The sequence below is a fragment of the Tyto alba genome, unplaced genomic scaffold (assembly GCF_018691265.1).
Source record: "Tyto alba isolate M040663 unplaced genomic scaffold, T.alba_DEE_v4.0 Super-Scaffold_2, whole genome shotgun sequence".
NCBI lineage: Eukaryota > Metazoa > Chordata > Aves > Strigiformes > Tytonidae > Tyto > Tyto alba.
Genome location: NW_024881282.1, coordinates 76,798,010 through 76,825,897, shown reverse-complemented (window position 1 = coordinate 76,825,897; position 27,888 = coordinate 76,798,010). Strand labels below are relative to the sequence as shown.

The following is a 27,888-nucleotide window of genomic DNA, read 5'->3' as shown; positions in this document are numbered from 1 at the left end:
CTGTGTATCTGTATAATTAAGTAAGCAATGAGAACATGTACAGTATTTGCATTTTTATTATAAAACAAAGGATTGTCAGTAAGAGTCATTTCTTGACTTTAGTAGCATTCATCACTTGTTCTTGAGCAGCTTTCTTTGCCTTGACCATTTCAACGAGTTCCTGGAGAGTTGGAAAAAAACCCGTCTAAATGTGGAACTTGTAGTGTTCAAAACCACAACACAGATAACATCTATTCAGCCTGAAACACTCTAGCTCTCAGCCTAGTGAGGAATCTCGATAGTTTGATACCTTAAAACTGTTTCTCTTAGAAACAAATAAATTAATGGAAACTCAGTGCTCATCTGCTTCCCCTGTAGCAGGAACTTTACCTACAAAAGGCTAGGGATAAGATTTTACCATCTACAAGAGCTTGCTGTCAAACTGTAAGACAGATTTAATGAGACAGACTTTCCATCCCAGTTTCCAGAGCCACTACTTTCACTCCAAAAGAGCAGTGAGTTACCAAAAAAACACCAAAGTTTCTCCATCTTGTGCTAGTTTGCTGTTGGCAGATACTGTCTGGGGTAGGGAAAGCAACAGTAAAAGCAAAGGATTCTAGCAAGACCCGATTCTAACAAGACCCAGGTGAATTACAATCCTGGCAGGAGCTGCGGTGCCTTACCTTATATCGCTTCATGCAGTCTTTTTTTGACCGGCCTGGAACAGCTGCTGCTATTTTCTCCCATCTTTCGGGAGTATTTACCGGGTAAGTCTTCAATGCTTGTTCTAAAAGCTTTTGTTCTTCTGTAGTCCAAGGGGATGAATCTAAAGGTGATCCTGTTTTTAAATGCAAAAATGACTAAAACTGAAATAAAAAAAAATCCAAAATAACCAACCCTGAAACTAACTGAACGAGTGGCCCTTGGGATCTTTAAATAAAGCACAGAGAAGCTAGAGAAGGTCACAGCATTCCTTGTCAGCTGGGTGTTAGATCACTGTAACTGCCCTGTGAAGCCACAGCGTTAGGACAGCAATGCTTTTGCATTCGCTAAGAAACACTTAGTAAGGAAACAGCCTCCTGCAAGTGTCTGGAAAATCTGATGGGAGGTGTTTGGGGTTTAACAGAAGACCAAAACTTAGCTGTAGGATGATCCTGGATCTCAAGTGCATCCCCCCTCAGGCCTATTCTTACTTGAAAATGTAGCGCCCTCTGAGGAACGGATAATCTCAGCATCAGACCTAACCTGTTTGCCTCACCAGGATGCATTTCAAGCTGTCACTAGTTAACTGTGGTCTGTACTGTGTGTACCAGAAACTCTGAAATCCAGTAACAGAGCCTGCATCACTTAGTTGCTACTTAAATTTATAAGTTTGTAAGCAAGTCTTAAGAAAGGTCTGGATTACTTTCTTACGAAGATGCACAGGGGAGAGAACTCTGCGAGAAGGGCTCCCTGTTCACCTTTACCTTCAAATCGTTCCGAGGGGGCAGCACTGTCCATCTGAGGCACCACACCATGTTCTTTTTTAAATTTGTCAAATGCTTTCTTGTTTATGTCATCTTTTTGGTGAGGGTCTATGAGCAACAGACATTGAACAGAATACTTATTGCAACAAAATGAAAGCCAGATATAGTAAGAAAAACATTGTGTGGCAGATTACTGTAAACTAATAATCTTATAATCAAAAAACCTAATTCCTACTTCCTTTAAAATTATGGTAAAGAGGTTGGTAAATATTAAATAAGTCTTTCAGGGTCCAATAAACTTTGCTAAAAGTTTCAGTCTTTCCACCCCCCTATCCTGCTTTATATTGCTCAGATGAGTACTTTCTCTGTATAAACTTGTCTGAACCTGCAACTTCAGCAAAATCACGAGGGATTCTTCTCTCAAGTTAGGGCTGGGGCATGAAGCTCACATATTAACCAGAGTACAAGCGTGTCAGAGGGGCAGGAACACTGGGAAAATCTATGTCCTCCTTGTGCAGATACATGGTTTGGAATGGAAAAACTTCTTGAAAACTTTGGGTTTTTTCTTCTATAGTGGAATGTTTTGATTTTCCTTGAGAACATGTTCCAGAGCTCTCTAGGCCCCATTTACCACAAGAGGAGATGAGCCACATTAATTTAGGTGTCTTGCTCTGGTCTTGAATCTCACCCATCTCTTTAAAGCTTCATCAACTCCATTTGTTTGTTAATTCCCTCCTTTGTGGAGAGCTTTCTCAGAGGCCTATTTGTGTCTCTCCGAGTGTAGAGGAGCCTAGGCAATGCACGTGGCCTAGACATCTGTGCATCGAGTTAGATTAAGAGAACTCCTGAGAGTCCCTTATAACATGGTTACTTACACAGTAGCCATTAGGCTGAAAAAACTGAATCATATAAATGCTCCTCTCAATCTTCCATCTGAACTACATTTTTCTGAGGATATACAAAGGATTTTCTCATAATAGAAACACAATGTAATTCAAAGAAAATCAAGCTGTATAGAAGCATGCAGACCATCCTAATACAAAGATAAGGTAATATAGATACCAAGCTTTTGGAGGCTCTTTGCTTTATTGATGACATCTTTTGCTGTTCGTTTTATTCCAGTAGTAGAGTGCAAGTTCATGTAATTGGCAATAACTTCCCACCTATGGCAAGAACAGAAAACATAAACCAGCATATTACATAAGACCTTATCCTCATACAAGCTATGGTCAAGCTCCTGTACACATTTATATCAACTTCTAAGTAAGTTTAATCATACTTAAATACATATAAACTCTCACAGTAACTATTCTGGAAAGCTTTCAGTCACTACATGCAGATGTTTTCCTTGAGAATTCAATCTTGGGTGAACTTCTTGGCTTCCAGTACAGAAAAAAAGGGTGAGGTAGAATGTAGGTGTGTAAGTGGAAACCTCTAATCCTCAAAACTCTGCTCAACTCTTGCTTTCCTGAATTCACTAAACACCTCTGAGATTGAATACTGCAGGCTATACTGAAAGGGCTGAGAAGTTACCCTGTGTCCGCTGCCCCCAGAATAACTAAACATCAGATAAAGGGGCTTCAACAGGAGAGAGCAGGAATAGCCCTAGTCCCAAAATTATTCCTAGTGCATGCTTAGAAAATGGAAGGGAATATTTGCACCTGATCAGACAGGAGGATTGTATCTAGGCCTCTGTACTCAATGAGTACTCAACTGCTGAGCTGCAGCGGAGAAACAGGTACTGGTATCATCTCCATAAAGAGTAGGGCAGCTTGGGTTTAAAAAGTAAGCATCCAGATCCTGTAATGGGAGACTTCAAGTCTGTAAATCTTAAGTGGAAGAAGGCATTTCACTCCTGGGAAAGAACAGGATTTAAGGCATGCACCTATTCTTGATGCATATTAGTAAGCCGACTGCCAGCGCTGCTTTCTGTGAATCCCAGCTTTCCCTTTTCCCCTGGCTCTATCCTACAGAGAACTGGGGCACTTATCTCTCTATTTTCCTCCTACTGTGTAGAAGAGAAACCAGCCTCACGTTCACTGTGGAGCTACCGGCAGTAGCATGCTCACTTGTATTCCTACCCAGCTGCATCACAGTCACTGCTCAGATTTTGTTGTTCGCTTTAATGACTGCAGCCTGCCCTGTAGTAAGCCTTGTGCAACAATACACCTCGGCACAGTCTTGCTGATGGACAGAAGCCCAAGTCTGGGGGGAAACAAGATACCAGGCCAGAGCTAACTCCAGTGACACGTTGAGCATGGTTCTAAGGGAAGACAAACCACAGGCTGCTCAACAGTCAAGGAAAAGGAGAAAGTTTAGGGAGTCCTTATGCTGACATCATACTTTGAATGGTCTGAAAACAGAAGTTGTATTATGGTTGTTATTTAATTAAAAATTGTTAGTAGAGCTTTTAACACCAAACCCAAGAAGTACCTTGAGTTAGTCCCTGCTGGGAAGAGGTTCACAGCTTTAATTAACAACTGTAAATCATCTTCTGGCCAATTTTTGCTTCCCCCTCCACCACCAGTGGTTGACTTTTCTGAACTCTTTGTTGCTTGGCGCATACGAGCTTCTGCCTCTTCTTTTTCTCGCCTTATTTGTTCATTTATTTCTTCTATCTGAAGGATTGTAAACAAGCATTATTTGTTTTTACATTTTACAGTGACACAAACCCCTCTTAGTTTCTGTTCTGTACATTAAACTCCTCCATTTCCTTATGTATATCTGCTCCAGTATTATTTCCCTCCATCTCATGCGTAAACTTGGCCATCCCAGAGTAGGAGCCACAAGAGGAATCCATCACAAGTTCACTAGGAAATTAAATGAACACTTCCAGGATTAAGGCAAAACTTCTGAATCTAGTGTGAATGTCCAGGCTAACACCCGACTTACAGGGAGAGATCCACAAAAGTATTAAGCACCTAAAGTGACTAGTGACAGCAGTTAAACATCCACGTTGAATACGATTCCCAAATCTTCCAACCTAACTGCTTCCTAAGCCTGGTTATGTCAGAAGTTCTCTGTTACTATGGTTGTACCAAATTAGCATTAACTGCAACAACCCAGATTTTAGTTAAGTGCTTGCTCAGGGTTAGATGGCCACGTGTAGTTTTGTCATCAAGCAATTCAGCAGAACTTAAGTTATCCATCACAAATTTTTCTGAGCTGTAATCGCATCTCGAGACTGTGTTGTGACATACCTTTAACATATCTGAGTATGCCCAGTCCAGTCTTACCAATATTAAAAAAGCTATGCACTTATGCCTGCTGGCAGGTTGCTCAAAATAGGTTTCTCGCTGTCTATCTCATAATAAAATCTTCCTGGCAAAAGGAAAGTTATCTGATAGATAGTTTTTATTAGTGCAGAAGTGAAACAGTTTTAAGAGGTACAGAAAGGTCGCTGTTCTGTGTTTGGAACACTCTCCTGGAGACTGGGAGTTTGGATTGAGTCCCCTGCAGATCAAGAGGGATTTGAGTCTTAAGTTGTCTGACAAGTAAACCTGACCCAGGGATGAGGACAGATCAACTTCCCCACCAGGAAAGAAAGTTCACAGCTGTGAATCCAGAGCAGATGAGAGAAAGCACCTTATTCTTTCTGCAGGATGTAGGTTCAGCCTTATTAGTCCAAATGGCTTTTCCCTGCTGCCAAGTTTAAGCAGATTCTTGCCAAGTTTTGTAAGTCTTGATCACAAGTGTCTTGCTTTTACCATACTTTGGTATCCAAACCACTGGCCCTTTCAGTGCCCACAGCCTGCAGCAGTTAAGTCCTTTTGTGGATCTAGCCCCAGGTTTTTCTTGCATAATAGATTAGGTTAAGGCTGCCCTCCTTCCCCTCTAGGTAATCACTACCCATTGTTGGGCAAAGTTAAATGCTTCTACTGTTTCTGTATCCTGTACAAACGGTGGGGGTTGTGTCCTTTACTAATTAAACACACATATTTCTCTCTCAGCTGGCCCAGGTTATTTCACCAGCCATGAACTGCACTATGTAAAATGGAGCAGAGGTCAAGTCTGCTTGGGGACTCTGAAACTCAGGTCTTTGTGTTTAATGGGCAGGATTCCACAGCAGCTATGTTCTATCTTACTTCCATTCAGTCACGTAGATTTCACAAATCAAATTATTCTGTTATTTTGATTTGACACTCAGCATAATTACCTGTTTTACTACAGCCGCCTTTCCTCCTTCCCTTGTTGTGGATGTAAGTGCTTCATTCAAGCATTGCAGACTAAAAATAAATTATTAAGTTACAACAGATAGCTAGTAGAAAGATGGGTATCAAAACGAGCAGAAATCAGCAGCAGGAAAGACTTACCTTGCTAGCTCAAGACGATCACAAAGCTTTTCCACCTCCTCCATCATTTTAACACAATCTGCCTCATTATCAGAAAAGTAATTCCAGTTCTGGAAGCAGAAATACATGTTCTACAAAGTTCTTGAACTTTATTGTCCTGTTCCTTCAGACAAAGGCTTAATACACAGCATTCTTCAGCCACTGCTGTGTTTTGACCTATTTGGTCAGCTTTACTCATAACTCAAAACTGTATGATAAGTATGTGTTTTAGTGTTTTGCTTTTTAGTAAACCCACTTTCTGTACCCATCTTTTCTGCCATAAGAACAAGTAGGCATGTGACAGAGTCTCATCTAAGCAAACGGTAATTTCACTATAATAATACTTAAATACCTTGCATGTCGTTCTCAGTTTTTGCCTTTCTTTCTTGATTGCTTTTTTCTGTATCTCTTTTTCCTTTTTTGCCACTAGTGCTTGTTGTCTAACTTCTTCTTCCTCCTTTTCTTTTGCTAACCGTGCTGCTTCTAATTCTGCTTGTCTTTGCTGCAATCAAAAGGAAAAAACAAACAGAAAACCTCAACAAAATCACACTGTTATAGGGTCATTCAGTCATTCAATAGTAAAATATGCTGTTTCTGGTTTTGGTGTTTTGTTTTTTTTTTTTTTTTTAAATACATCAATACTTTAATGTTTGGTTTTCCAAGAATTTTGAGGGAGGTAATGCCAACTGGTACAAGTTCATCAACTCAAATACTCAGTATGAGGACCCCTAGTTTATAAATCCTGACTTCCTTGATTCCTTAACAATGAAGATACAAAGCCATATGAAATTTTCTATCCTGCCCCAAGAGTATAAGCCTGGAAAAATGCAGTGGTTCAACATTTCTCCTGCATCATTATTAATATAGTATCTTCCAGTGCTCCAGTATTGTCTTTTAAGTCACTTTTTAGCACCTTACAGTTTCCTTTCATTCCTGGTACTGTTTTCAGAGCTGTCTTTTCCAAGCTGTTAGTACTAATCATGTTATGTTACCTCAAAGATTTTCACACCAATCAACCATTCACAGACCATATGCACAAGGCAAGTGGCTGTATCCATTTGCTGAAAAAAGAAAGTAGGCCACAGAACTTAACAACTGCCTCAACCAGAGGAAGTGTATGCAACAACAGAACTCAATTTTAGAAGTTTTTTGTTTCAGATCTGTGCTCCTTGTTTTCTTCTCATTCTCAAAAGGCTTATCAGTCTTGCACTGCCTGTTGCACAGGGATGAAAGGCAAGACATCTTTAGACCCCAATATAATTTTAACAGAAGCTTTCTAACACATCTAGAAGCTGGAGCAGTGGATCAGGTGTGAATGAAGCAGGGCTTTTCAACCCACATATAGTAGTTAACTTACTTTTTCTTTTGCCTCCTGTTCTTTTCGTTTTGCTTCTACCTTTGCTTTCTTCTCTGCTTCTTTCTTTGCCTTCTCTTCCTCCTTAAATTTCTTTATCCTGGGATCACAGCTGTATGCATTGTCTGGCAGAAGAAAAGATGTATCATGTACAAAAGAAACACAGGAGATTTCCACTGCTAGTTAACAAATCTGTCTTTAAAAAACCATACTCACCAACAAGTGTCCTAATTCTGTTCATTTCTTCTTTTTTTCTCAATGCTCTGGCAGCTCTGTTCTGCTTTTCAATCCACCTCCTTTCATCTCGACTAAAAAGGGAAAGCATAGTTAGTTCAGTGCTAATACCCTACAGTGTCAGTCTGTCAGAAATTCATCAACAAACTTTTTAAAAAAATGTTTCCCCACACAGATGCTCTTATCTGAATGCTTCAGAAATAGACTTCAAAATATTATCTTCCAGGCCCCAAGCTCCTGTCAAAAATGCTAAGCATTTACACAATTACATAGACCTGACAAAACAAGCTGCTTGTCTGTCATTGCAAGGAATGAGATCATGGACTTGGTTTCCAAAATGCAATCCACTTGTTGATCTAACATTAAACCCAAGCAAAACAACTGAAATGCTGGTATACAGTTTCAAGAGCAGCAATATAATCAATGGTGATTATCTCAATTTTACAGAACATAAATCATGTCAAGCAAATCAATCTGCACAGAAAGAATACTTTCTATGAAGTACTGTGACACTCTAGTAAAACGATGGTGGATTCACTCCAGTAAAATACAACTCATGTTAAACAGATTAATAATTGGCTGACTGAAAAAAAAAAATCTGAAAATATTTGTCAGTGCTGTCAAGAAAGAGGCAAATTTTTGGTGCGGGTCTATATCCTCATCCACACAACCAACCACAGAACAATACACTTTAAAGAAAACAATCCCCATAACAAGAGTAGGAGACTACTACAAGTAGATAGAAGGCTTAAAACATAAGCAACATCGCCTTTGGCAAGAAGCAATAACAAAGAATCATGACCACCTGAACAGAAGCCGAAACACAGTTCTCTCAAGTACGGCATACTATATACCATCTGTCTAAACATTTTTTAAAAGGTCACTACTGACAGGAATAAGCACAAAAAAGAGCTATGGCAAATAATTCAAGCCTTCCAATGAGAAGCCTAGAAATTAATTTGTGTAATATATCAAAAATACACGTGATACAGAATTCATTGCAGTGCCTTCACAGAATCTCCACAGGAGAGAGAACGTTGGGTCCAGACAGCATCAGAAAATTTAATAGCAGGAAAAGGCCTAAGAGGAAAAAATGCCTAGTACAGCCTAACTACGTCAGTTTTTAGCCACAAAGCAAGCTAACCACTGAGTCTAACTACAAAATTGATTTTTGTTCAAACTTGGAAGAAGAGATTTATACAATGCAAGTTATGGTTTTACAAGGATGACCAAGTAAAAGGTTACATCCTGTGAAATATGTGTTAGACTAAATGATTTGGTGCTCTTAACTTGAACATTCTATGTTAATAACTGTAGGAAGGATAAAAATAGAATGTATTTTCCAATGGCAACATGATCCAAGTAATTCAGCAGCTATCACTACATCAACAAATACACGATTTTTATTAGCATCCGCCCATCAGAACTAATCTCTCTAAATTCTAGAAAGTCTCACTTGTCTCAGCACACTTTAATAAAGAATTGGAGAGAGAAATGATACCTGCTTACTCAGCCACTTCGTTCTGGCTCCAGAGTCAACCTGTGGGACTTGCTGGAACTGCAAGTCTGGACTTAAATGAATACATATTTCAAAGCACCTCAGAAACACCTCTCTGATGCAAGCAAGAACTATTTAAATTACACAAGTAAGACAAAGAGAAGCCCAGAGTCAGACCAGTTAAATAAAGTCCATGACTAAGCTGGGAGAGTGAAATTCAGTCTTAGTTCAGCTACCTTTCTTGCTATGACTTCCAGTCTAATAGAAAGTTGGAAAATCTTGCTGTATCAACCTCTCAGTCTCCTGTCAAATTTATTTTTACTTACATACCATTCTGCTTTTTCTTTTTCTTCTTCATCTAAATAGGAAAACTCTCTCCAGGAATCAAAATTATACCTAAAGGAAATAAATAAAGCCAGCAGAACTATTACAAATAATCTACCTTTTTTCTATTAGGTTTTTGTATGCAATGTTGCTGTTATTTACAATTTATAATACATAATTTACAATTATACCGCACCTACAGTGCAATAGTGATTAAGTCAAACTGTGTTAAGTCAAAACACAAGATGCTATTGAAAGTAATTATTTACATCTAGCTGTACTGTAGAACGGTGTATTTTAGGATGGGATGTCTCACCAACTCTACCTACAGTGCAGTTGTCTGAGTTCCCATTATAGGCAGTGGAGATATAATGCAGCCTGTGGAGTTCAGAGATAAATTAATCTTTATATAAGCACCCATATTTAGCAGATAAGGCAAGCCACAAACTCTGCTGACTTTACTGCACTAGACAGACCTCCCTTAACTAGAAGAGCTTAAATACCTAGTAGACACCCCTGCTAAAAACACAAATTAGGTGATATGAACCCCAATTCTAATTTGTGGGTCAACTTGCTTCACATCCACTGAGGGCAGAAAACTGTCTGAGGCTCCTGTTGTAACTGTGAATTTACGTGGGTGCATTAGCTAGGAGAAAGCCAGCTCGGTTTGTGGAAGGCACCAACAGCTGTGGGGTAATTTTGTGACAGTAGGTTAGAACAGATTACAGCCAACAACCTACATACAACAGGGTCTGCAAGCCCTTTAGATCACACGTCGAATACTGTCACTAGAAACTGAGGTACCGGCTAACTTACCAAAATGAATAGAATGCATCTACCTCTTCAAATGATGAGTTCATGTCCCCAAGTTTAGGAACATTTTTCTTATTTGACCACCTGAAAAGAAATGGATATATTCAAGAAAGAATATATAAAATCTTACTTTGTAACATGGCATGTGTTAAGTACAGAATCAAAATACCAAATCAGAGGCTCTCTCCCCCCAACACACCAGGAAAGAGGAATAAAACAAGAGAGTTCCTTCTAAACATTCTCCAGATTGGGCCTTTTGGGGGGAATTCCCCCAGAAAAGCAAACTCCTGCCTGAGTTTGGTGTGCCTACAAGGAAACTTGATAGAGCACAAGCTATCTTTGTAGGTATTCAATTCTCCACACACATTCTCCTAGTAGAGAAGCTTACAGAAAGTGGGCAGAAGGTGCTCTGTGAGTAACTCAGCTCTGTGGTAAGCTACAGGAAGTTTCCCACATATTCTGATGGGGTAGGAGGGAATAATGCATGTCCTGCCTCCATTCCATTTTTTCCCCTACAAAGAGGGAAATCTTCCATAGGCTCTACAATTTGTTATTCCATGACACAGCATCCATTTCCAAGCAGAGAAGGGAACAACGAATCCAACCACAGATCCAGGTCTTAATCTCTGGAATACTTGATAAAAGATTCAATAAATATACTTTAAATAATCAACAGATTGCTCAGAACGTGTTGTAAGGTGCCTCGCACAATAAAACACTTTTTTTTTTTTTTTTTTTCATACAGGTAAAAGGTGAAACAGACTTCTGTTGTGACAGCCTTAATACAAAGTTAATTGGCAAGCATGAATCAAATACAGAAAAAAAGTCACACACCTTAAGAGAGAACCACCAAATACTGATAGTTACATTTATCTTCTTTTAACCAGATAAATTGTGAACATAACTACTGTCTTCTGTTAATGTCTCAGCCTCATAAGAAAATCATAAAAAAAGGAATTTTTAGTCAGTAGCATACACACACTTTGTATAGTAAATAATTTTAAGATGAAACAATGTGTTGTACAAAAAGGACAGTAAGTAATATGGAGCTGAGAACAGACTTTTTTTTTTTTTTTAATCTCATGGGTCACTCAATGCCACCAGTGTGACAGTTCAGTTTATTTTAAAATGACATAATAGAGAATGCACTATTTTACTTGTATTACATTTCTAGCAAATTAATGCATCTCCCAGCATCCCTTAAAACCGCACCTGTTACAAACAAAGTGCCAGAAGAGCTTGCAAATGCTGATTCTCTAGTAACAGCAAAGGCAGTCCGACACAGCTTACCTGGCATTTCTTTCAAAAACTGGTGAAAAAACTTCAAAGAAGTTTTCTTTTGCTTCACTTTTGGAAGGTACAGAGTTATCAAAAGTAGGATCTATGCTGTTAAATGCTCGTCGTTTCACAGGATCAGATAGTATTTCATAAGCTGAAAAAAGTTACCAGACATAAAACATGAGACCAACATGAGTCTTCCCCACAAGGTGGGAATGTTACAGAAAGGTTCTAAATGTTTAAAAAGATGCTCTCAGATCTGTGTTTAATCTATCATTCTCTACAGCTTGATATTTAATTATTTTGGTGACACCAAACAGCATTGCTGTCAGCTCCTGTTAAATTAAGCAGGAGGGAAATGTTTATGAAAAACAACACATTTAACCATTACGATGTAACAAACCAGATTATACTTGAAATAATTTCAGACCCTGGGAGTTTGGGTGTGACATTTTTAGGCTTTTATCCTACACCAGATCCTTGCAGATAAATTGACAAAACACTCTAAGACAGGCACGGAGTAAAAGCAGTCCCTGAGTTAACATGATGTCAGAACTGGCAAGAACAGGAGCCACTAATTAGAACTTTTGCAGCTCATGATGAAGTTGTACTGAGACTTGGTGGTGTGGCTGAACCCCACCAGCAGCTAAACACCACACAGCTGTTCACTCAACTCCCTGCAGTGGGACCGGGGAGAGAATCGGAAAAAAGGTAAAACTCGTGGGTTGAGATAAAGACAGTTTAATAGGCCAGAAAAGGAAGAGAAAATAGTAATTATTGTAAGAGAATATACGAAACAAGTGATGCACAATGCAACTGCTCACCACCCACTGACCGATGCCCAGCCAGTCCCCGAGCAGCGGGCCACCACCCCCCCAGCCAGTTCCCCCATTTTATTGCTCAGCATGATGCCGTAGGGTACAGAAGATCCCTTTGGCCAGTTTGGGTCAGCTGTCCTGGCTGTGCCCCCTCCCAGCTGCCTGCGCACCCCCAGCCTCCTCGCTGGCAGGGCAGCATGAGAAGCTGAAAAGTCCTTGACTTAGTGTAAGCGCTGATCAGCAGCAACTAAAACATCAGTGTGTTACCAACATTATTCTCATTCCAAATCCAAAACACAGCACTCTACCAGCTACTAGGAAGAAAACTCTATCTCGGCCAAAACCAGGACACTTGTAAAGTGTATGGAATGCCACATAGATACTAGCCAAAACACGCACGTGCTCCCAGTTTTCCTGTTCTTACAGTCCTGCAGTTGGGGACCATCATATTACTGAATCTTATAACCTGGAAATCACACTCTGTAGCTTCAGTAAACTCTTGTTTTCTCTCAAGAAAGTGTGAAATTACTTTGTGAGTTCTACAATACCCACTATTTCTCAATAACAGTGAAAAGTCGTCAAAGGAATCCAATTTGCGTTGTGATCATTCACGGGCTTCTCCAACTGCATCTCTGGACAGAGACCACTGCACCGGGATGGTCAGATCTAGATGGTGATAAGCTGGGGGAGACCTTGGTGCTCTGTGGTTCTAAAAACTGATCTCACTGCAAATGTTAACAAGGAGGGGAAGAAATGCAAGGGACCGCCAGTGAGCTGCTGCCTGCCAGTCTTCCCTTCCCATCTGGGAAGGGACCTCCCTCTGCCAACACTCCAAATGACCCCAATTATCCTCTAAATTGCAAGCTAGGAGCTTCAATAACCCTCGTACCATTTTCCTGATGCAAGAAATTCTGTGCACATCCATTGGTTCCTCTTCCACTTAAACTATGTCCCTTCCCTGTAGATCCCCAATTCTACTCCCACATATTAAGTTCCCCTGGCACTCTATCTCCCACTCACTTTTTTGTCAGACCCAGCTCTGAATCCCACCTATGTACTCCTGCCTTTCCAAGTTTCTTCTCTCCATCCCATTACCACTTGCTCCTACTCCAGATTCCCCTTCCCTACCACTGCATTTCTTTCCTACAAGGTGCTCCCTGGAAGCATTACTCTTCCTCCATGACACTTTGTGCTTTCCTTTCTGCTTATTCTTAAACTTATAACGTAAGTAGTCAGGGGAAACATGTTTTGCTCCTTGCATGTAGAACACAGAACATATTCCTGAATTCAAGGGCAGGTTCTTCTTATAATAAGTATCTGCCAGTTTCTGACAGGATTGCAACCGTGGAAAAAAAGTTTACTTTGGCAACTTTTTTCTTCTGATAACTCTAATGGCAGCTGAAAACATCATTAGCTTGTCTAGCATGTCACCCAACATTTTAATTATTATTGTAAGAAGACACTCAAGAAAGTTTAGAATACATGAATTCCAATATTTCCCCCTGTTCCTGCCTTCCTGAGTCAAAAATAGAAAAGTTTAAAATAAACAAAGAGGCTAAACTCCAAAGCATTTCTAGAGGCTTAAATCGTACACCTACAACACTCCTGATGGTTCTAGAATTGGCCAGCAGTGGTGTTCTAGGTCACTACAGGCAAGAAGGGAAATGTTATTCAGTTGAGTTCCTTCAGTCATCTGCAGGCAAAAAAGAGCAGCTGAAGAAGCTGATATCCTACATAAAATCAACAGATGCTCCGTTGGCAGAGTAAGCACATTAGAATTCAGATTTTCCAATTGCTGTTGGTGTCCTAGGGGAATTACTTCAGAGCACACCAGTTCATCCCAGGGTGTGGCCACCTCTAATGGTTCATCATTGCTGCTACAAGGCTTCACATTTTGTCACCCAGCAGCATGGCTGAGGAACGCCCACCAGTTGCACTCCTGTACTGCTTCTACCCAGGGGGGAAGTTGGATTAGTAGGATCTTGATTTACTGAGGCTGTTTTCTAAAACAGAATGAGAACTTCGCTGTCTTTTTAGTAATTGACAATTCTTTAAAAGCTTAATAGAGCACTACAAATAAGTTTTGATTTATCAAGTAGATTGAGAGTGTATCTAATAAGAGAGATCAATTGCTTACCTTTAGTTATGCACGTAAAATAATCATTATCACCTTCTCCTATCTGTTCCCCTGCAGCTTTTCGCTTGTCTGGATGATGTTTCAAAACCATGGATTTATCTAGCAAATAGATGCATGACATTTAGAAATGCTTCATCACCAACAGTTTATTTCTCACAAGCTACAAAGTAATACAATAATTCCAACTGACATTTCTCTAATTAGATACTTTAAAAAAAACCAAGCCCAAAAACAAACCCCGGAAAACATCGGTAAGAACACAGATATGAGTTAATGAACTTTCTCTGATTTAACACTATTGTCAGAACTAAAATTATTTCATCTTTGCTGGGATGCAAAATGATCACAACTCAGAAACTCTCTTCCACCTTCACCAGCTGTATTAGTACTGACTTTCTGGGACTTATTCTAATATTATGCATAACAAAGTGCTTCAGTAACTAAGTGTACAGTTAGCTTCAAAAAGCATAATGCAGTTTCAGGACCTTAATTGTACAAGTCCCTGTGCAAGCATATTGCAAAAATAAAGAAAAATAATTAATGTAATTTTAGTTGTTATTTCTAATGAAAAGCAAAGTAGTTCAGAAAAAAATAAAAATTGTATTCTATCCCTTTATTCAAGTTCTGAACACAATCCAAGATGAAATTTAGCAAGGAAATTACAGGCGCGAGCCCATGAAGACTGTTGTGCTTCCCATGGATAACATCAAGTACACAGACAAGACTTTGTGGTCATCTCTCTGCTGAGGCCTTAAATCCTCAGATATAACTAACACGCATGGAGTACCTACTAAAGATGCTACCGAGGTTGTGTTAGTGTTTAAACAGTAAAACCAGATTATAAACCGACTTCTTTGCCAAAAGAACTAGCCATATTACCATACAATATGAAATGTACCTTCTTGGCTCACTATAAAATACCAGAGAGAGGATACCATGCAAGTAGGTACAGCAACCTGCCTTTTGAGAGACAAACCAGAATCCTTGTTAAAAATAGGAAAGCACAGTATATATTGGTAAAAAAGACATATCTCTATACCACCATGTAATAACTGAGTGCTGTTAAGGTCCAAACAAGAGAGATGCCCCAGTTCTTGCTTAACAAGATTAGTGAAACCATCAATTGTCACCAGAAGAGGTGTTGCTCTATGCTGCTATATTAGCACATGCGCTACAGTGATGCTGCTAAATAACATGTACCTGAGGCAACCTAATTTCCTGTGCCAGCTGGTAATTTGGTAATTTCTACCCATTTTCATTTGGGAGTAACTTAATCTTCACCCATGGTTTCACTGGGGACTGTGATTCTACTCATACCAGTACAGTTATACAGACAATTGCTTGCAAGATCAATTCACAAAACCATCAGTTTATTCCATACAGGCTACTGAACAACCTTCAGGGTACTTTTAAATTTTCCTCCACTAAATACTTGCACCCTACTTGCAGCCTTTTTGCAAAGGCAACTCTTGGTCACACTGCTTTCTAGGAAAAAAAGTTCTGAAGCCCAACATACTGTTCCTTCACATGCAAGTACCATAAAATACCCCCAAGCACCTGCATGCCCTTCTGAATCATGTCGTGATTTAATATACGGGCCCATGGTATCATTTAGCAGCGCGCTGGCACTTCCAAGTTTTATTGTTCACTTACACAAAATGCCAAGGAAACATAACCTCACAAGACTGTATTTTTACCAGCTTGGTAATATCCCAGAGATCTGGCCACAGGAATTCTACTGTTTTCACATGGTAAAACGATGAAAGAAGAGCAAAACCAAGTTTCTCAGTGGCCTAAGTAACTTTTAGTCACTTGAATATCTGAAAATTCAAGACCTACTGCTCCATTGCCATGCAATGCTCAGTCTAAGCAGAAAAATAACAGCAGCATACTTCTTAAACATTCACTAGCATTAACGTGGCAGCTAACTGCTGTAAGGGGACTTCAAGGTACCAACCTATTGAAATACATCGGGCAGGGCTAGTTGTATTTCTCTGCCTTTCACTGAGCCTGGCTGCAGACTCAAAAATGCAGAAATGTGCAGTTATATTCTCTAGCTTGTTGACAAAAAAAATATACATAGGCAAGAAAGCTGATGTGAACTCGGTGAAATTTTTGAGTTCCCTAGCTTTAGGCCTGTGGATTTTTGAGCTCTGATGTGAATCTGGAAGGCTGGTAAGCAACGTAAATCAAAGAGCAGGCATTTTTAGGCCTGTGACATGTATGTATCTTCACAAAGAAAACAACTGTGTGCATCTGAAAGGTGTGCTTATTCAGGAAAGGTACTTACGAGCTGCTTTGATTTGTTTCTGGGTAGCCCTGTATCGTATATTTCCTAGCCCAAGAACTGCATAATGGTCTTGATTCTGAGGACAAAAAAAAAAAAAAAAAAAAAAGAACCCTAATAAACACTGATAAATGCAACCTAAAAAGCCACAACACATAAAGAAAACCAGTTATTCTCCCCATCTTTTAAAAGCAAGAGGCAGAATTCTTCCCTCTCTCAATAAATATTAGAAAAAGAACAATTGTTGTAAAGGCTATAATTATTGAATAACCAAATATCAATAAATTAAGCCACTGTTACAGAAATTTTAGTAGCTTAATCTAAATTGGATCAAAGCACTGAATCCCAGAAAATTCAATAATTGGAAAATTGAATTGGTGTCTTTAAGATTGATAACACAATTCCAGAATAAGGGAGACAGTAACAGGGGAAATAGAGACTTTTATTGCCTACACACAGCAGAATTAAAAGCAACAGTTCAAGACTAAGATCTTATGCTGAGTGTGCTTGAGTTTGCCCTTATCAACTGGTTATGTGTGGAAAATACAAGCCCAGATATAACACTAAAGGACACAAACCAATTCAGATAGGGGTGGGAGGGGAGAAGGAAGGCAATCTTTAGCAGCTGGGAGTGGCAGATAACTTTGACAGGAGATTTCCAGCAAAAATAATTAACACTAAGCTATATCAACCGAATACCTTCCAGTCCTTTGGATCGAGGGTTTTTAACATAGGAAATTCTTCAAGCTGCAATTCTTCATCCCCTGATTCTTCAGAAAGTTCCTTCTCATCTTCTAGCTCCTGGAAAGAGGCAGAAACATTTATGTTTCTCCTCTTAATAAATGCTTCAAACCATCTTCCCACAGGTTCCACTTGACAGAGTACTGATGCTATAAGCAAAAACATAAAAGCAACTTCACCTTCTATAGTTTACCTTTTTTTTTTTTCTTTTTTAAATTAAAGCCCATAAAAGTACTGCATCACACAAGGCTACAGATTGCCAAGCCTTCTAGTTCACTCTAAAGTCATCAGACTGCTTAAAAGATGGCAAGAACCATCACACGTGCCTATCAGTATCTTGAAACACTTCACTGGGTTCTCAAATCTTGAAAGGTGCTTTCAAGTTAAGGGAGCGCACACGTTAAATGGCACGTAATATTTCCATTGCTTCGGTAATAGAGGAGATAACTGCGGAAGAACTATTCAGTGTGGACTGATCTGCCCTGCCTTCCCGCTCCCCCTTGTGCAGGCCACTCCCTCTGGCAGCGACGCCAGACTTGTTGCTCACACACTGACTCGAAATGGGAACCGAGGCAGACGCAACGCGCGGCGAGGGCAGAGTTGCAGTAAAACAAGCAGGAGAGTTCTTCAGAAACAGAAACAGCACGGTTTCCAACTCCAGCGCCTGAGCAGGTGCGTGGGGGGAGGGTTCCCCCCCCCCCCCCGCCCCGGCACACGCGCTCGCCCGGACCAGGGGGAGCCCCGGGCCCGCCAGCAGCCCCCGCGGGGTGCCCCGCGCCCCGGCCGGCGGCGGGACACGCCGGCAGCAGCGCCCTGGTGCCCCCAACCCCCGCCCCGGCCCCGCAGCCGGGCCGCTCCCGCCCCCCGCTCCCCGGGCCGGCGGTACGTACCGGCAGACAGCGGCCTGGTGACGGCCGTGGCCTGCCCCTCCTGCGCCCCCCGCAGCATGGCGGCGGCGGGCGGCGGGCCTGGGCGAGCCTCGGGCCTGGGCGCCGGGCCCCGCTGGCCTCGCCTCGCCGGTTGCCGGGAGCCGGCGCATGGAGGCGCCCGCAGAGCGCTTCCGGGGCGGCGGCGGCGTGCGGCGGGGTAAGCGGCCCGGCGAGCCCCGGCCCCTTCGCTTCGCCTCGCCTCGCCGCGTCGACCTCACGCCGCGCCGCCTCTCCGCATCCGCGGCGAGACGCGGCCGGGCCCGCCGGCAGCCCGAGCTGCCGGGCTTCACCGGCGCGGCGTAGGCCGCTTGGCCGGCTGCCGCGGCGGTACCGGAGGGGAAGGAGATGCCGGTGGCGCGGGGCGCGGCCCGCCCGGTGCACCCGCCTCTGGTGTCCCCCCGGCGCGGCCGGAAGCCCCGGCGGTGCTGCGTCACGCGGCGGGCCGGGCAGCCGCGATGCCGGACTACCTGGGAGCTGACCAGAGGAAGACCAAGGAGGAGGAGAAGGAGGATAAACCCATCCGCGGTGAGGGGCGCCGCGGGCCCGCCGGCCGTTAGCACGGCAGCGGGCGGTGGGGCAGGCAGCGCTCCCCGCCCGGGTGCGGGGTGCCCGTCTCCATGGCGGGGAAGCTCCCCGAGCCGCCTCAAGCGCGGGGCAGCGGCGGCCATTTCGGTATCGGGAGCGGCGAGAGTTCGGCCGGGGGGTTGCTGAAGACTTAAAACTCCGTCTAACGCGCGATCCCGCGGCTGCAGGCCCGGCGGGGTGTGGGGGGGAAGGCAGCGGTGTTAAGCGTAAACAGCATTGCGCTTTTTCAAAATTCTGAGGGGAAACTGAGGGAGGTCGGGTCCGCGGAGTCTGCTGGCGGCTGGGGGGGCGGTGAGGGGCCGGTCGGGGGCGGGCGGCAGCTCCGTCCCGGCGCAGTGGGGGGGCCGCCGGCCGCTGCAGCCCGGATCCCTGTGGCCTCCCTCTTCCCGAGGCTCCCTAAAGTTCTCTTATAAAAGGCCCCTAAAAGGCTACATTTGCGCTTCGTAAGACAAAAGGCTTTTTGTGGTTTAATGATTAGTTGAAAGACCTGATAAAACATGGTAATTTCCTTTCCTTCGGTGGTGGAGTCTTGCAGAACTGTCTGTCAAGCCCTGGGTGCTGCCGCTTTCAGAAGTCAGTCAGTGGAAGCAGGAGAGAGTGAGGTGGCAAATTTTTCTGGTGATACCAGCCTAATGTGAAAATTACCAGTTGCTCCTCATGTTTGAATTTCATTTGCCTTTTATTTTCATGTTGGTAAAGATAAAACAATGCATCTGGAAGCAAAAGCAGTTCTATATGTAATTAGTGATGGACTTTGAACTGTTCCCACTCAAGAGAGACTTTTGAATTGTAGCAACAGTGTTTACTACATATCAGAAATCAGTGGGTTAGTACAAATAATCAGGAAAGAAATAAGGATCAACACAAAAAAAATCCTCTTAAAATACTGTATAATACACGCTGCACCCAGATCTTCAGTACTGTGTGGTTTGGGCTCCCTCTATCATAAAAAAGATACAATGGAATGAAAAAAGAGAAAACTGAGGGCCAGGGACGCTTAAGGCAAAGGCTGTCGTTTGGTCAGAAGAGATAGCTTTTGGGGGAGGGAAGAGGGAATGCTAAAGGTCTGTTAAATGTCAGGTGATATAGGAGTAATTATGGAATGACAGCAATAGAGAGTTATATTTTTCTTAGTTAATTGAGAGAGATCACTGGAGCGGTCCTGCGGGACTCTCTGCAAAAGCTTATATGCATTTCACAGCTGATGCTGCTTGGTCTGATACGGGAATTCTGAGGCTCAAGTATAATTTTTAGATTCCATGTTTAAGTCAAGTAAAAGGAAGCATGATGCATGGTGCTCTGTGTATTTGCAATGTTTGTAGACCTTTCTGTTGGAGAAGGGATATTGGACCAGACTGTTTATCTTTTCTAGTATGACCGTCCCCATGTTTTCCATTTTACAATATTAAAACTTGACATTGTACTCGTTACTGATTCCAGGCTGCTTCAGTAGTTTACAGTGGTTTTTTTTGTTACTGAGAGCAGCCTAGATTTGGTTGCTGTTTCCTGTTCACACTAGGCATTTGAGAAGATGGACATCACTGGTGGAAAGTGGTGACAGTTTTTTGTTGATGTTTTCTTAAATGTTAAGAAACAAAAAGTTAAAAAGATGTAGTTTGGATATCTTCAATTCCTTCTCTCTATAGTCATATGCTGGTAAGCTACTCTGAGTGATGCAAAGTTGAAGTATTTTGCTTGCTGTGAGCTCTGCGTGGTACAGGTTTTTGGACTGAAGAGAGTAGCTGGAGACCCTGTTTTATTTTTCTTGAATGTCTGATACTTTTTTGTTCTGCTTTGATTTAGTAAAAAAGCAGGAGCTCAAAAGAATCCCTTTAAAATATATGCTTTCATCTTTTAGAAGCAGAATTAATACTGCTGGTTTTGTTTTTAAAATTGGAAGCTAAGTCTTTCCTGTCTTGTTTCAGCTCTGGATGAAGGAGATATTGCCTTGCTGAAAACATACGTAAGTAGCATACATATACAGGAGTATTTAAAGAAAAAAAGCAAGTCCTGTTAGGAATTGAATGCAAGAGTGGAGGGATGTGTACGTAGGGTGTAATTAGTAAATCTGCTTCTCCTTCTGCTTTTCTCTCCTGCCGGAATCTTTTCTCCCTTTCTGCTTTCCAATGAGAAAGCCCCAAACCCAACCCACAACCCTAAAAAGAATCCAGTAGTTTTGTTAGCTTAAAAGTAATTAAGGTTTTGTTGGTTTTTTGTGTTTTTTTTTTTTTTCTGGTTTTGTTTTGTATCTCGTAGCTCATTGTCATAATGGTCTAACAGTTAGGGCTTTACTAGGGCTTTCTCACTAACCAATTTTCTTGCTTTATAAAGAACAATAACAGCCCTTCTCCCATCAAATTTATTTGTTTTTAGCCATCACGTTAGCAAACTATTAGTGACCGACACATGGACCATGTCAAAAAATGTAATCTTGAGAGGTGTTGTCCACAAACGATAGGGCTTAAAATGCAAATCTCCCCGCTCCATGAGAAAATACAGTGGGTCTGTGAAAGAGCTTTAGAAAAGGAAACTTGCAGCTTAGCGTAAGTCTGGATTTGGGTATATTTGCCGGAAGTCTGAATGTTGTTGACACTGAGACTCCTTTATGAAGCTCTGAAATATGGCTTGTGCCCACTATGGTGGCTTCTTTGTTGCCAAGTTGATATGGAGGAGATCTTATAAAGGAAATCCAGATCCAGATCTGCCCACTTTAGGCAGGGCAAGACAGTACAGCATTTTATCACAGACAAGAATCTAGCTTCTGATTTGCCCCATGATCTTTCTGCTATCTTCTGTGGATGATGATGGAGAGGATGAGTAAGGTAGTTAAAGCACTCATACAGATAATTTTCAGATAATATATACAGAATTCCGTCTATATATAATTTTTACTATGTCTTTTATAAGCTTTAGAAAAAAAAATAGTTTAAAAAAATAAGGCTGAACAGGTTTAAAAGAAACAGAAGTCCTTCAGGTTTACAAATGTGAAAAATTTCCACTTGTGCATTTGGTCAGTTGTGTGTAGCTGCACTCTGGTTTTGCAAACAGAAGTATTGTTACTGGAACCTGACACTGTTTTTTGGATGTGATCAATAGTTGGCTGTTATACCAAGACAGTCTATTGAACATCTTGATGCTTAGCAGCTGTTGACATTTTTTTCTAAACATAAAATAATTTGAGTTACAAAATCTACATGATATTTCTTTTCCAGGGCCAGAGCACTTACTCAAGGCAGATCAAGCAAGTAGAAGATGATATCCAACAGCTACTTAAGAAAATCAATGAGCTCACTGGTATTTTTCTTTCTTAACTTTCAATAGAAGAACCACATATACCAAAATGAGTGTTTTAAGAAGCTGATTTAAAACAACTTCTGCATTGGTTTATTATTGTTCTTTTTCTCAAAAGAATACATTTCTTTATTTGATAACCTGAGATTTTTGCTGTGTAGCTGATGGTCTTTTTGATTGGGCAGGGCTAATCTGTACATATGATTATGTAATTTTGTAGTTTAACATATTTTTATCCAAAACTGTAATTTTTATATATTATGGTGGCATGAAACAAATGCCCCTTTCTGCCACTAGAGAATTTGTTGTGATTTTTGTCAAGCTGCGCTTGAATAGTGAAGTAACTTCATAGACTGCAAAAACCCAAGGTATTGTCATTAAGTAGCGGTACCAGTCCTTGTATAATGAAGAAATGTGTATCAGAGCAGTGAGCGTTTAAAATCAGGTGGTTTAAAATCAGTTATGGCAGTTTCAATAAAAATTAATTTGTTACCTAATTTTTCTTTTTTTGTTTCGCTGACATACATTTTCTGTGCTGTTACTAATCCTGTAGTAGCCCTCAGTTCTGCCAAGAAAACCACAATTTCTCTTTTCCAGTAAAAATCTTGATTCTTTCAAATACATAATGGGGATGGTAGTTTTTATATCCCTGTTCTGGAAGATTTGTAAGGTTTTTCATCTGTGTGACTCTCTTAGCTTCTGATATCTTGCACTAAAGCTTTGCCTGAGTGAAAGCACTTGCAGAGTTTCACTTCTTTCTGAAACTTCTAGAAATACCCTTCTCTCTTGATATCTCTATTAAGCTTGGTTGTAATTGTCTCCACACTGCAAAATTTTATTAGAGGAAGGCTAGACTGGTATTTCATGTTTAGCTGGCACGGTTGTGTAGGCCTCATTTCTTCAGGAAACTTATTTCTTAGGAAGTCCCTCAAAGATGTGTGGATGTTCTGGAGATCTCAGAAAGCTTCCTGCAGGTGTATATCTGAAGTTCATGGTGTGGGAAGGATTGTTGACATGCCAGTTATCTGCTTCCTCCTCAGCTTGTCTGTGTTGTATGTAGGAATCAAGGAATCCGACACTGGCCTGGCTCCTCCTGCCCTTTGGGATCTGGCTGCGGATAAGCAAACGCTCCAAAGTGAGCAACCATTACAAGTTGCGAGGTAGGTGCACTCTTCCTCTTCACATTGGAGCTTCATAGTGTTAAAAATGTGATTTATAGCTTAAGTGTAGACTTAGTTTTAAAAAAAGTTAATGTGTCGTGCATATTGAAAGTGCTTTTTACCATTGTATCAAAAAGGAACTGTTATGTCTGATGATGTGTTACGTGCTTCATACTCATTCCTGTAATTATTGCATGATGCTGTAATAACAGAATCACAAGTACAGTAGCTATTTTGGTATATTTGGAAAATATCCTCATCTTGATGCTTATACAAATAGCAGGCTGGTTAGTTTGTCTGCCTGGTGGTGGTAATTGTATGTTCTGTATCAGGTGTACAAAGATAATCAATGCAGACTCCGAGGATCCCAAGTACATTATCAATGTCAAGCAGTTTGCCAAATTTGTGGTGGATCTCAGTGACCAGGTGGCACCTACTGACATAGAAGAAGGCATGAGAGTTGGGTAAGCAAAATCTTTGTGTTCGTATGAGTTTTCCTGGAGACTGAAGCTTTCTCATCTGATCCACTAGTTTGACGTGTCAACAATGATTGTATTTGTGCAGTAGTTGAAATTATAACACTGATGTCTTTCTGGTGGAAGACAGTCACTCACCTAAAAGCTATGCTGGAATCTTCTGATTTTGATGTCATTCTGACAAAACCCATGTGTCATGGACTGAAACCTTTCAGTTTGGGCCCCAGCAGTCCCAGCTTTCCGGGAGCCTGCGTAGCCTGCTTCCTCTTTGGCAGTTTGCACAGCTACACACAGGGCAGCCACAGGAGAAGTTTGCTAAGGAGGTGAAGCCTGTTACTTTTAGAATCAATATTTTGCCACTTTGCTCTGTGGGATATTTCAAAGTGTAGTTTTCAAAATAGTTTGAAATTAATATTTTTGGAAACCTTAAACTTCTCTGCAGAAAGAATTCCAGTTTCTAGCCCATCTGACTATTAGCTTTCAGGGCTGGGCTGTCTTGACGCCAGAGAAAAGAACAATTTAAGAATTCAGGTTTAATTTACAGAGTTGTTTCTGCATGACAGCTTAATTAACCAGTGCTAAAATAATAGTCTTTGTGCTTTCTCACCAGGGTGGACAGAAACAAGTATCAAATCCATATCCCCTTGCCTCCGAAGATTGATCCCACAGTCACCATGATGCAAGTGAGAGCTGCCTTTACTTACGGTGACATTGCTTTGTCTTGTGATTTTGATTACTTTGGCTGGATTTTCTTCTGAGCTGTTGAAAGCCTCGAGAGATACGCAGCATCAGGCTGGTAACTGCTCACCCACCTTTTTGTTGTGCAGGTAGAAGAAAAACCAGACGTCACTTACAGTGATGTTGGTGGTTGTAAAGAGCAGATTGAAAAGCTGAGAGAGGTGGTTGAAACTCCTCTGCTTCATGTAAGTAACCTCCAGATCAAAACTTTGATTATTTTGAAAGTATTCAGGTCATCTGCTAGCATTTGAAAAAGCAAGAAAAGATAATGTAGCTGAATATAAACACCTCAGTGAAAGGAAGTTTATTTTTATCAAGTGAAATCCTGCCTAGCATGGTTTATATTACTCTTCATTGACAATTTTCTTTACGTACATCAAAGAGTATGTGCAAATTATCTTTAACTTGCACATAACTTTGCCTTCTGTTTCCCACCTTTACAGCCTGAAAGATTTGTTAACCTTGGAATTGAGCCTCCCAAAGGAGTACTTCTGTTTGGGCCACCTGGTACAGGCAAAACACTTTGTGCCCGTGCTGTTGCTAACAGGACTGATGCCTGCTTCATCAGAGTGATCGGATCCGAATTGGTGCAGAAGTATGTGGGAGAGGTAAGAGCAAATACTTGATGGAGTGTGGAGTGATTTGCAGAGTTCGGGTCGTGGGGCCCAGACACTCTAGTGGGTGTGGTGGATGATACAAGGTGGGGGGAGGGGAAATGTCGAACAAATCACTGCAGATCAGACAATCAGTTATAAAACCTGAAGGATGTTGTCATCGATGAAACAGATTTTGCAGCGCAGAGTTTAATCTGCGGTTCAGGAGGACTCCAGGGTTAGGATCCTGTTCCCAACTCTGCCACTTATGTTTCGCTTGGCCCCGAGGTAAATGACTTCATCTGTACTTCTGAATTTGCGTAGTAATTTGTCTCTCCTTTATAAATTGCTTTGAAATTTGTGAATGTTCCATTATATATGTGAGTACAAATGAAAGAGTTTTATCACTGGAAGTGTTTGGAATCGTGGAAAACTTAATTTTGATCGTTTTCCTGTAATGTGCCTTGAATCTTTAACAAAATCTTGATTTTTTGCTTTCAGGGAGCTCGAATGGTTCGTGAACTCTTTGAAATGGCCAGAACTAAAAAAGCTTGTCTTATATTCTTTGATGAAATTGATGCCATTGGAGGTATGTTTGTAGTATCTATAGCTCTAATCTCATGTGAGGACTTTCAGGTTTTCTTTTCATGTTGTAATTCTTTATCTGGATTGCTGCATTTCAAGAAATGTACTTCAAAATACCTGTTTAGCAAAACTCCTACCATCATGTCCTGTGCCCGGGCAGCTATCAAGAAGTGGTTTATATAGCTTGAACATACTTAGCACAGATGAGAAGTCATTTTTGCATATTTGAAACACCCAGATTACTTGAACTTTAGTGAAAAATCTCTGTATTATGTTTGCAAAAAAGCACTGTTAATTTAAAGCCCCTTCAGCTTCTGGACTACATACTAAATCTGTATTACTGCCTGAAAATTAAATATTATTTTTTTTTTTCTTAAAGGAAGTATTTAGGTCCTTTGAAAGTAGAACCATTTTTACACACGTCAGAGAGGGGAGGATTTTGGTTAAGGGCAGGCAAAATAAACAACCAACCAACCAACTCCATTTATAAATGCCAGCAGCTTGGCCGGTCATTGGGCAGGGAGACGGCCCTTTCGTGCTAAGGATGAAGATCCAGTGCTGGTTAGAACGGACAGATAACGCCGCTCACTCGTTTGAAATGTGTCATTTCCAAATAACTCCCTCACACCTTTCTTAAACTCGTCACAAATACTTGTATGTAACTAAAATTATTTTTTCCAGGTGTCTTCTATGCAGCAGCTGTGACTCCCCTGCGCTCTGAAGGCCCCTCTCTTATTTTGTGAAACACGTGTGTCTTCTCTCTCCAGGGGCTCGTTTCGATGATGGGGCTGGGGGTGACAATGAAGTGCAACGTACGATGCTGGAGCTGATCAACCAGTTGGATGGTTTTGACCCACGAGGCAACATCAAAGTGCTGATGGCAACAAACAGGCCCGATACTCTGGATCCAGCGCTGATGAGGCCCGGCAGGTTGGATAGGAAGATAGAGTTTAGCTTGCCTGATCTTGAGGTGAGAATGCTTTCTTTCACAGCTAAGCGTGTTCTGGTATCAGAGGTATCAGAGTGTTTCTTCAGTTAGGGCATTATTGTCTGGAAGAAGTTTACAAGAACTAGCGAAAGCAGCACTCTTCACTTACATGAAGCTACATGGAAATTTGGGGGATTGAAGATGTGCCAAAAAGGTGTTCCCACACTGCACAGATCCCATCCCTGGCTGAGAAACCATGGTAAATAGCTGTAGTTTCTGTATATTCCTGACTCAACAGATAAAAAATCATTTAACCAGATCTGTGATGTAGTTCTTAAGTTGGAATGTGTTTTGTTTGGCTCTCTTGAGAGAGATTTCTTGCGATACTTCTACCATCAAAGTAAAGCTCTTTTTCATAATTCGGTACCGTGGACACTGAACTGCGCTACTCCAGACATGGGAAACTAGTTTGGCAGCAAATAAAAGATGTATTTTCCATTTGCCCTTGCTCTGGATGTGGACAGCTGCATGCTAGAGTCATCACCTCTTTCACACCATGAACAATTCTATCCTTCACCCTTCTTTCAGGGGCGAACTCACATATTCAAGATCCACGCTCGTTCGATGAGTGTTGAGAGAGACATCAGATTTGAGCTGCTGGCTCGGCTGTGTCCCAATAGCACTGGTAAGCTGAATGATGTTGTTCTTAAAACAATTTTGTGTGTGCTTCATCTCCCCTGGTGGTCAGTGTTGAATTTGTTTATCTTTTTCTTTCAAAGGTGCTGAGATTCGCAGTGTCTGCACGGAGGCAGGCATGTTTGCTATCCGAGCACGCCGAAAAATCGCGACAGAGAAAGACTTCTTAGAAGCAGTGAACAAAGTCATCAAATCATACGCGAAATTCAGTGCTACCCCCCGCTACATGACCTACAACTAATATCTTGGAATGTTTTCCCTGTTTCTGTTGTTAAAACTTTCTGTGAAACAAAAGTGCTAGCGTAGTAATCCACGTCTGTGTCTTGGAAGCTAAAAATAAATGGAGAATTCCAAACGGGAGGAGTGAGTTCATTGTGAGTGTGTTCCATAGTGCTGGGGTATGGTTGCTGTAGAAAAAAAGTCTCAGTGAGATTCTAATAACACAGCCTAAACCAGTGAGATATTTTAAAATCAGGAACCTGAGCAATGTTAGAAATCCAAAGGTTCTATCCCTAGTCACCATTTACACCCCAAACCCCACCCCCCTAAGCTGCAGAGGTGCTGAGGTGAGTGCTGGGTTCCTGGGTGCGCAGGGAACTGCTTGCGTGACGCTGGCAGCGAGGGGGAGGTGTGTCGCAAGAAAACCC

At 41.4% G+C, this 27,888-nt stretch overlaps 2 protein-coding genes across 4 annotated transcripts; one reads left to right on the top strand and one right to left on the bottom strand.

Moving 5' to 3' along the window:
- Window positions 1–38: 38 nt before the first annotated feature.
- On the bottom strand, window positions 39–18,451 carry DNAJC2 (DnaJ heat shock protein family (Hsp40) member C2). Of its 3 annotated transcripts, none has more exons than XM_032996279.2 (17): window positions 18,151–18,451; window positions 17,219–17,409; window positions 16,523–16,598; window positions 14,233–14,331; window positions 11,290–11,431; window positions 10,003–10,083; window positions 9,193–9,258; window positions 7,347–7,438; window positions 7,134–7,255; window positions 6,129–6,278; window positions 5,759–5,847; window positions 5,602–5,671; window positions 3,879–4,063; window positions 2,508–2,608; window positions 1,446–1,553; window positions 663–817; window positions 39–160 (listed from the first exon to the last, which is right to left on the bottom strand). In XM_032996279.2, exons 1-17 carry the CDS (start codon window positions 18,206–18,208, stop codon window positions 86–88), a joined length of 1,860 nt encoding a protein of 619 aa, XP_032852170.2. In that variant the 5' UTR covers window positions 18,209–18,451; the 3' UTR covers window positions 39–85. The 3 variants fall into 3 exon arrangements, with proteins under 3 accessions (XP_032852170.2, XP_032852168.2, XP_032852169.1); XM_032996277.2 differs by having other exon boundaries at window positions 17,219–17,320; window positions 18,151–18,450; XM_032996278.2 differs by lacking the exon at window positions 18,151–18,451 and adding an exon at window positions 17,454–17,472 and having other exon boundaries at window positions 17,219–17,320.
- On the top strand, window positions 18,387–27,601 carry PSMC2 (proteasome 26S subunit, ATPase 2). Its single transcript, XM_042792991.1, has 12 exons — window positions 18,387–18,714; window positions 20,700–20,737; window positions 21,987–22,068; window positions 23,126–23,225; window positions 23,558–23,689; window positions 24,312–24,384; window positions 24,529–24,624; window positions 24,883–25,047; window positions 25,534–25,621; window positions 26,385–26,587; window positions 27,134–27,230; window positions 27,325–27,601. Exons 1-12 carry the CDS (start codon window positions 18,645–18,647, stop codon window positions 27,480–27,482), a joined length of 1,302 nt encoding a protein of 433 aa, XP_042648925.1. The 5' UTR covers window positions 18,387–18,644; the 3' UTR covers window positions 27,483–27,601.
- The last annotated feature ends 287 nt before the right edge of the window (window positions 27,602–27,888 follow it).

What these genes read in the sequence shown, in the direction of transcription:
- DNAJC2 (XM_032996279.2), bottom strand. Translation starts at nt 18,208, where the DNA reads ATGCTGCGGGGGGCGCAGGAGGGGCAGGCCACGGCCGTCACCAGGCCG. An exon ending in AACAGGAGGCAAAAGAAAAA is followed by an intron (nt 6,279 to 7,133) that starts GTAAGTTAACTA and finishes TTTTGATTGCAG; the next exon opens with CAAAGACAAGCAGAATTAGA. An exon ending in CCAGCAGGGACTAACTCAAG is followed by an intron (nt 2,609 to 3,878) that starts GTACTTCTTGGG and finishes TTCTTGCCATAG; the next exon opens with GTGGGAAGTTATTGCCAATT.
- PSMC2 (XM_042792991.1), top strand. Translation starts at nt 18,645, where the DNA reads ATGCCGGACTACCTGGGAGCTGACCAGAGGAAGACCAAGGAGGAGGAG. An exon ending in GAAAATCAATGAGCTCACTG is followed by an intron (nt 22,069 to 23,125) that starts GTATTTTTCTTT and finishes TGTTGTATGTAG; the next exon opens with GAATCAAGGAATCCGACACT. An exon ending in GCTGTGTCCCAATAGCACTG is followed by an intron (nt 27,231 to 27,324) that starts GTAAGCTGAATG and finishes TTTCTTTCAAAG; the next exon opens with GTGCTGAGATTCGCAGTGTC.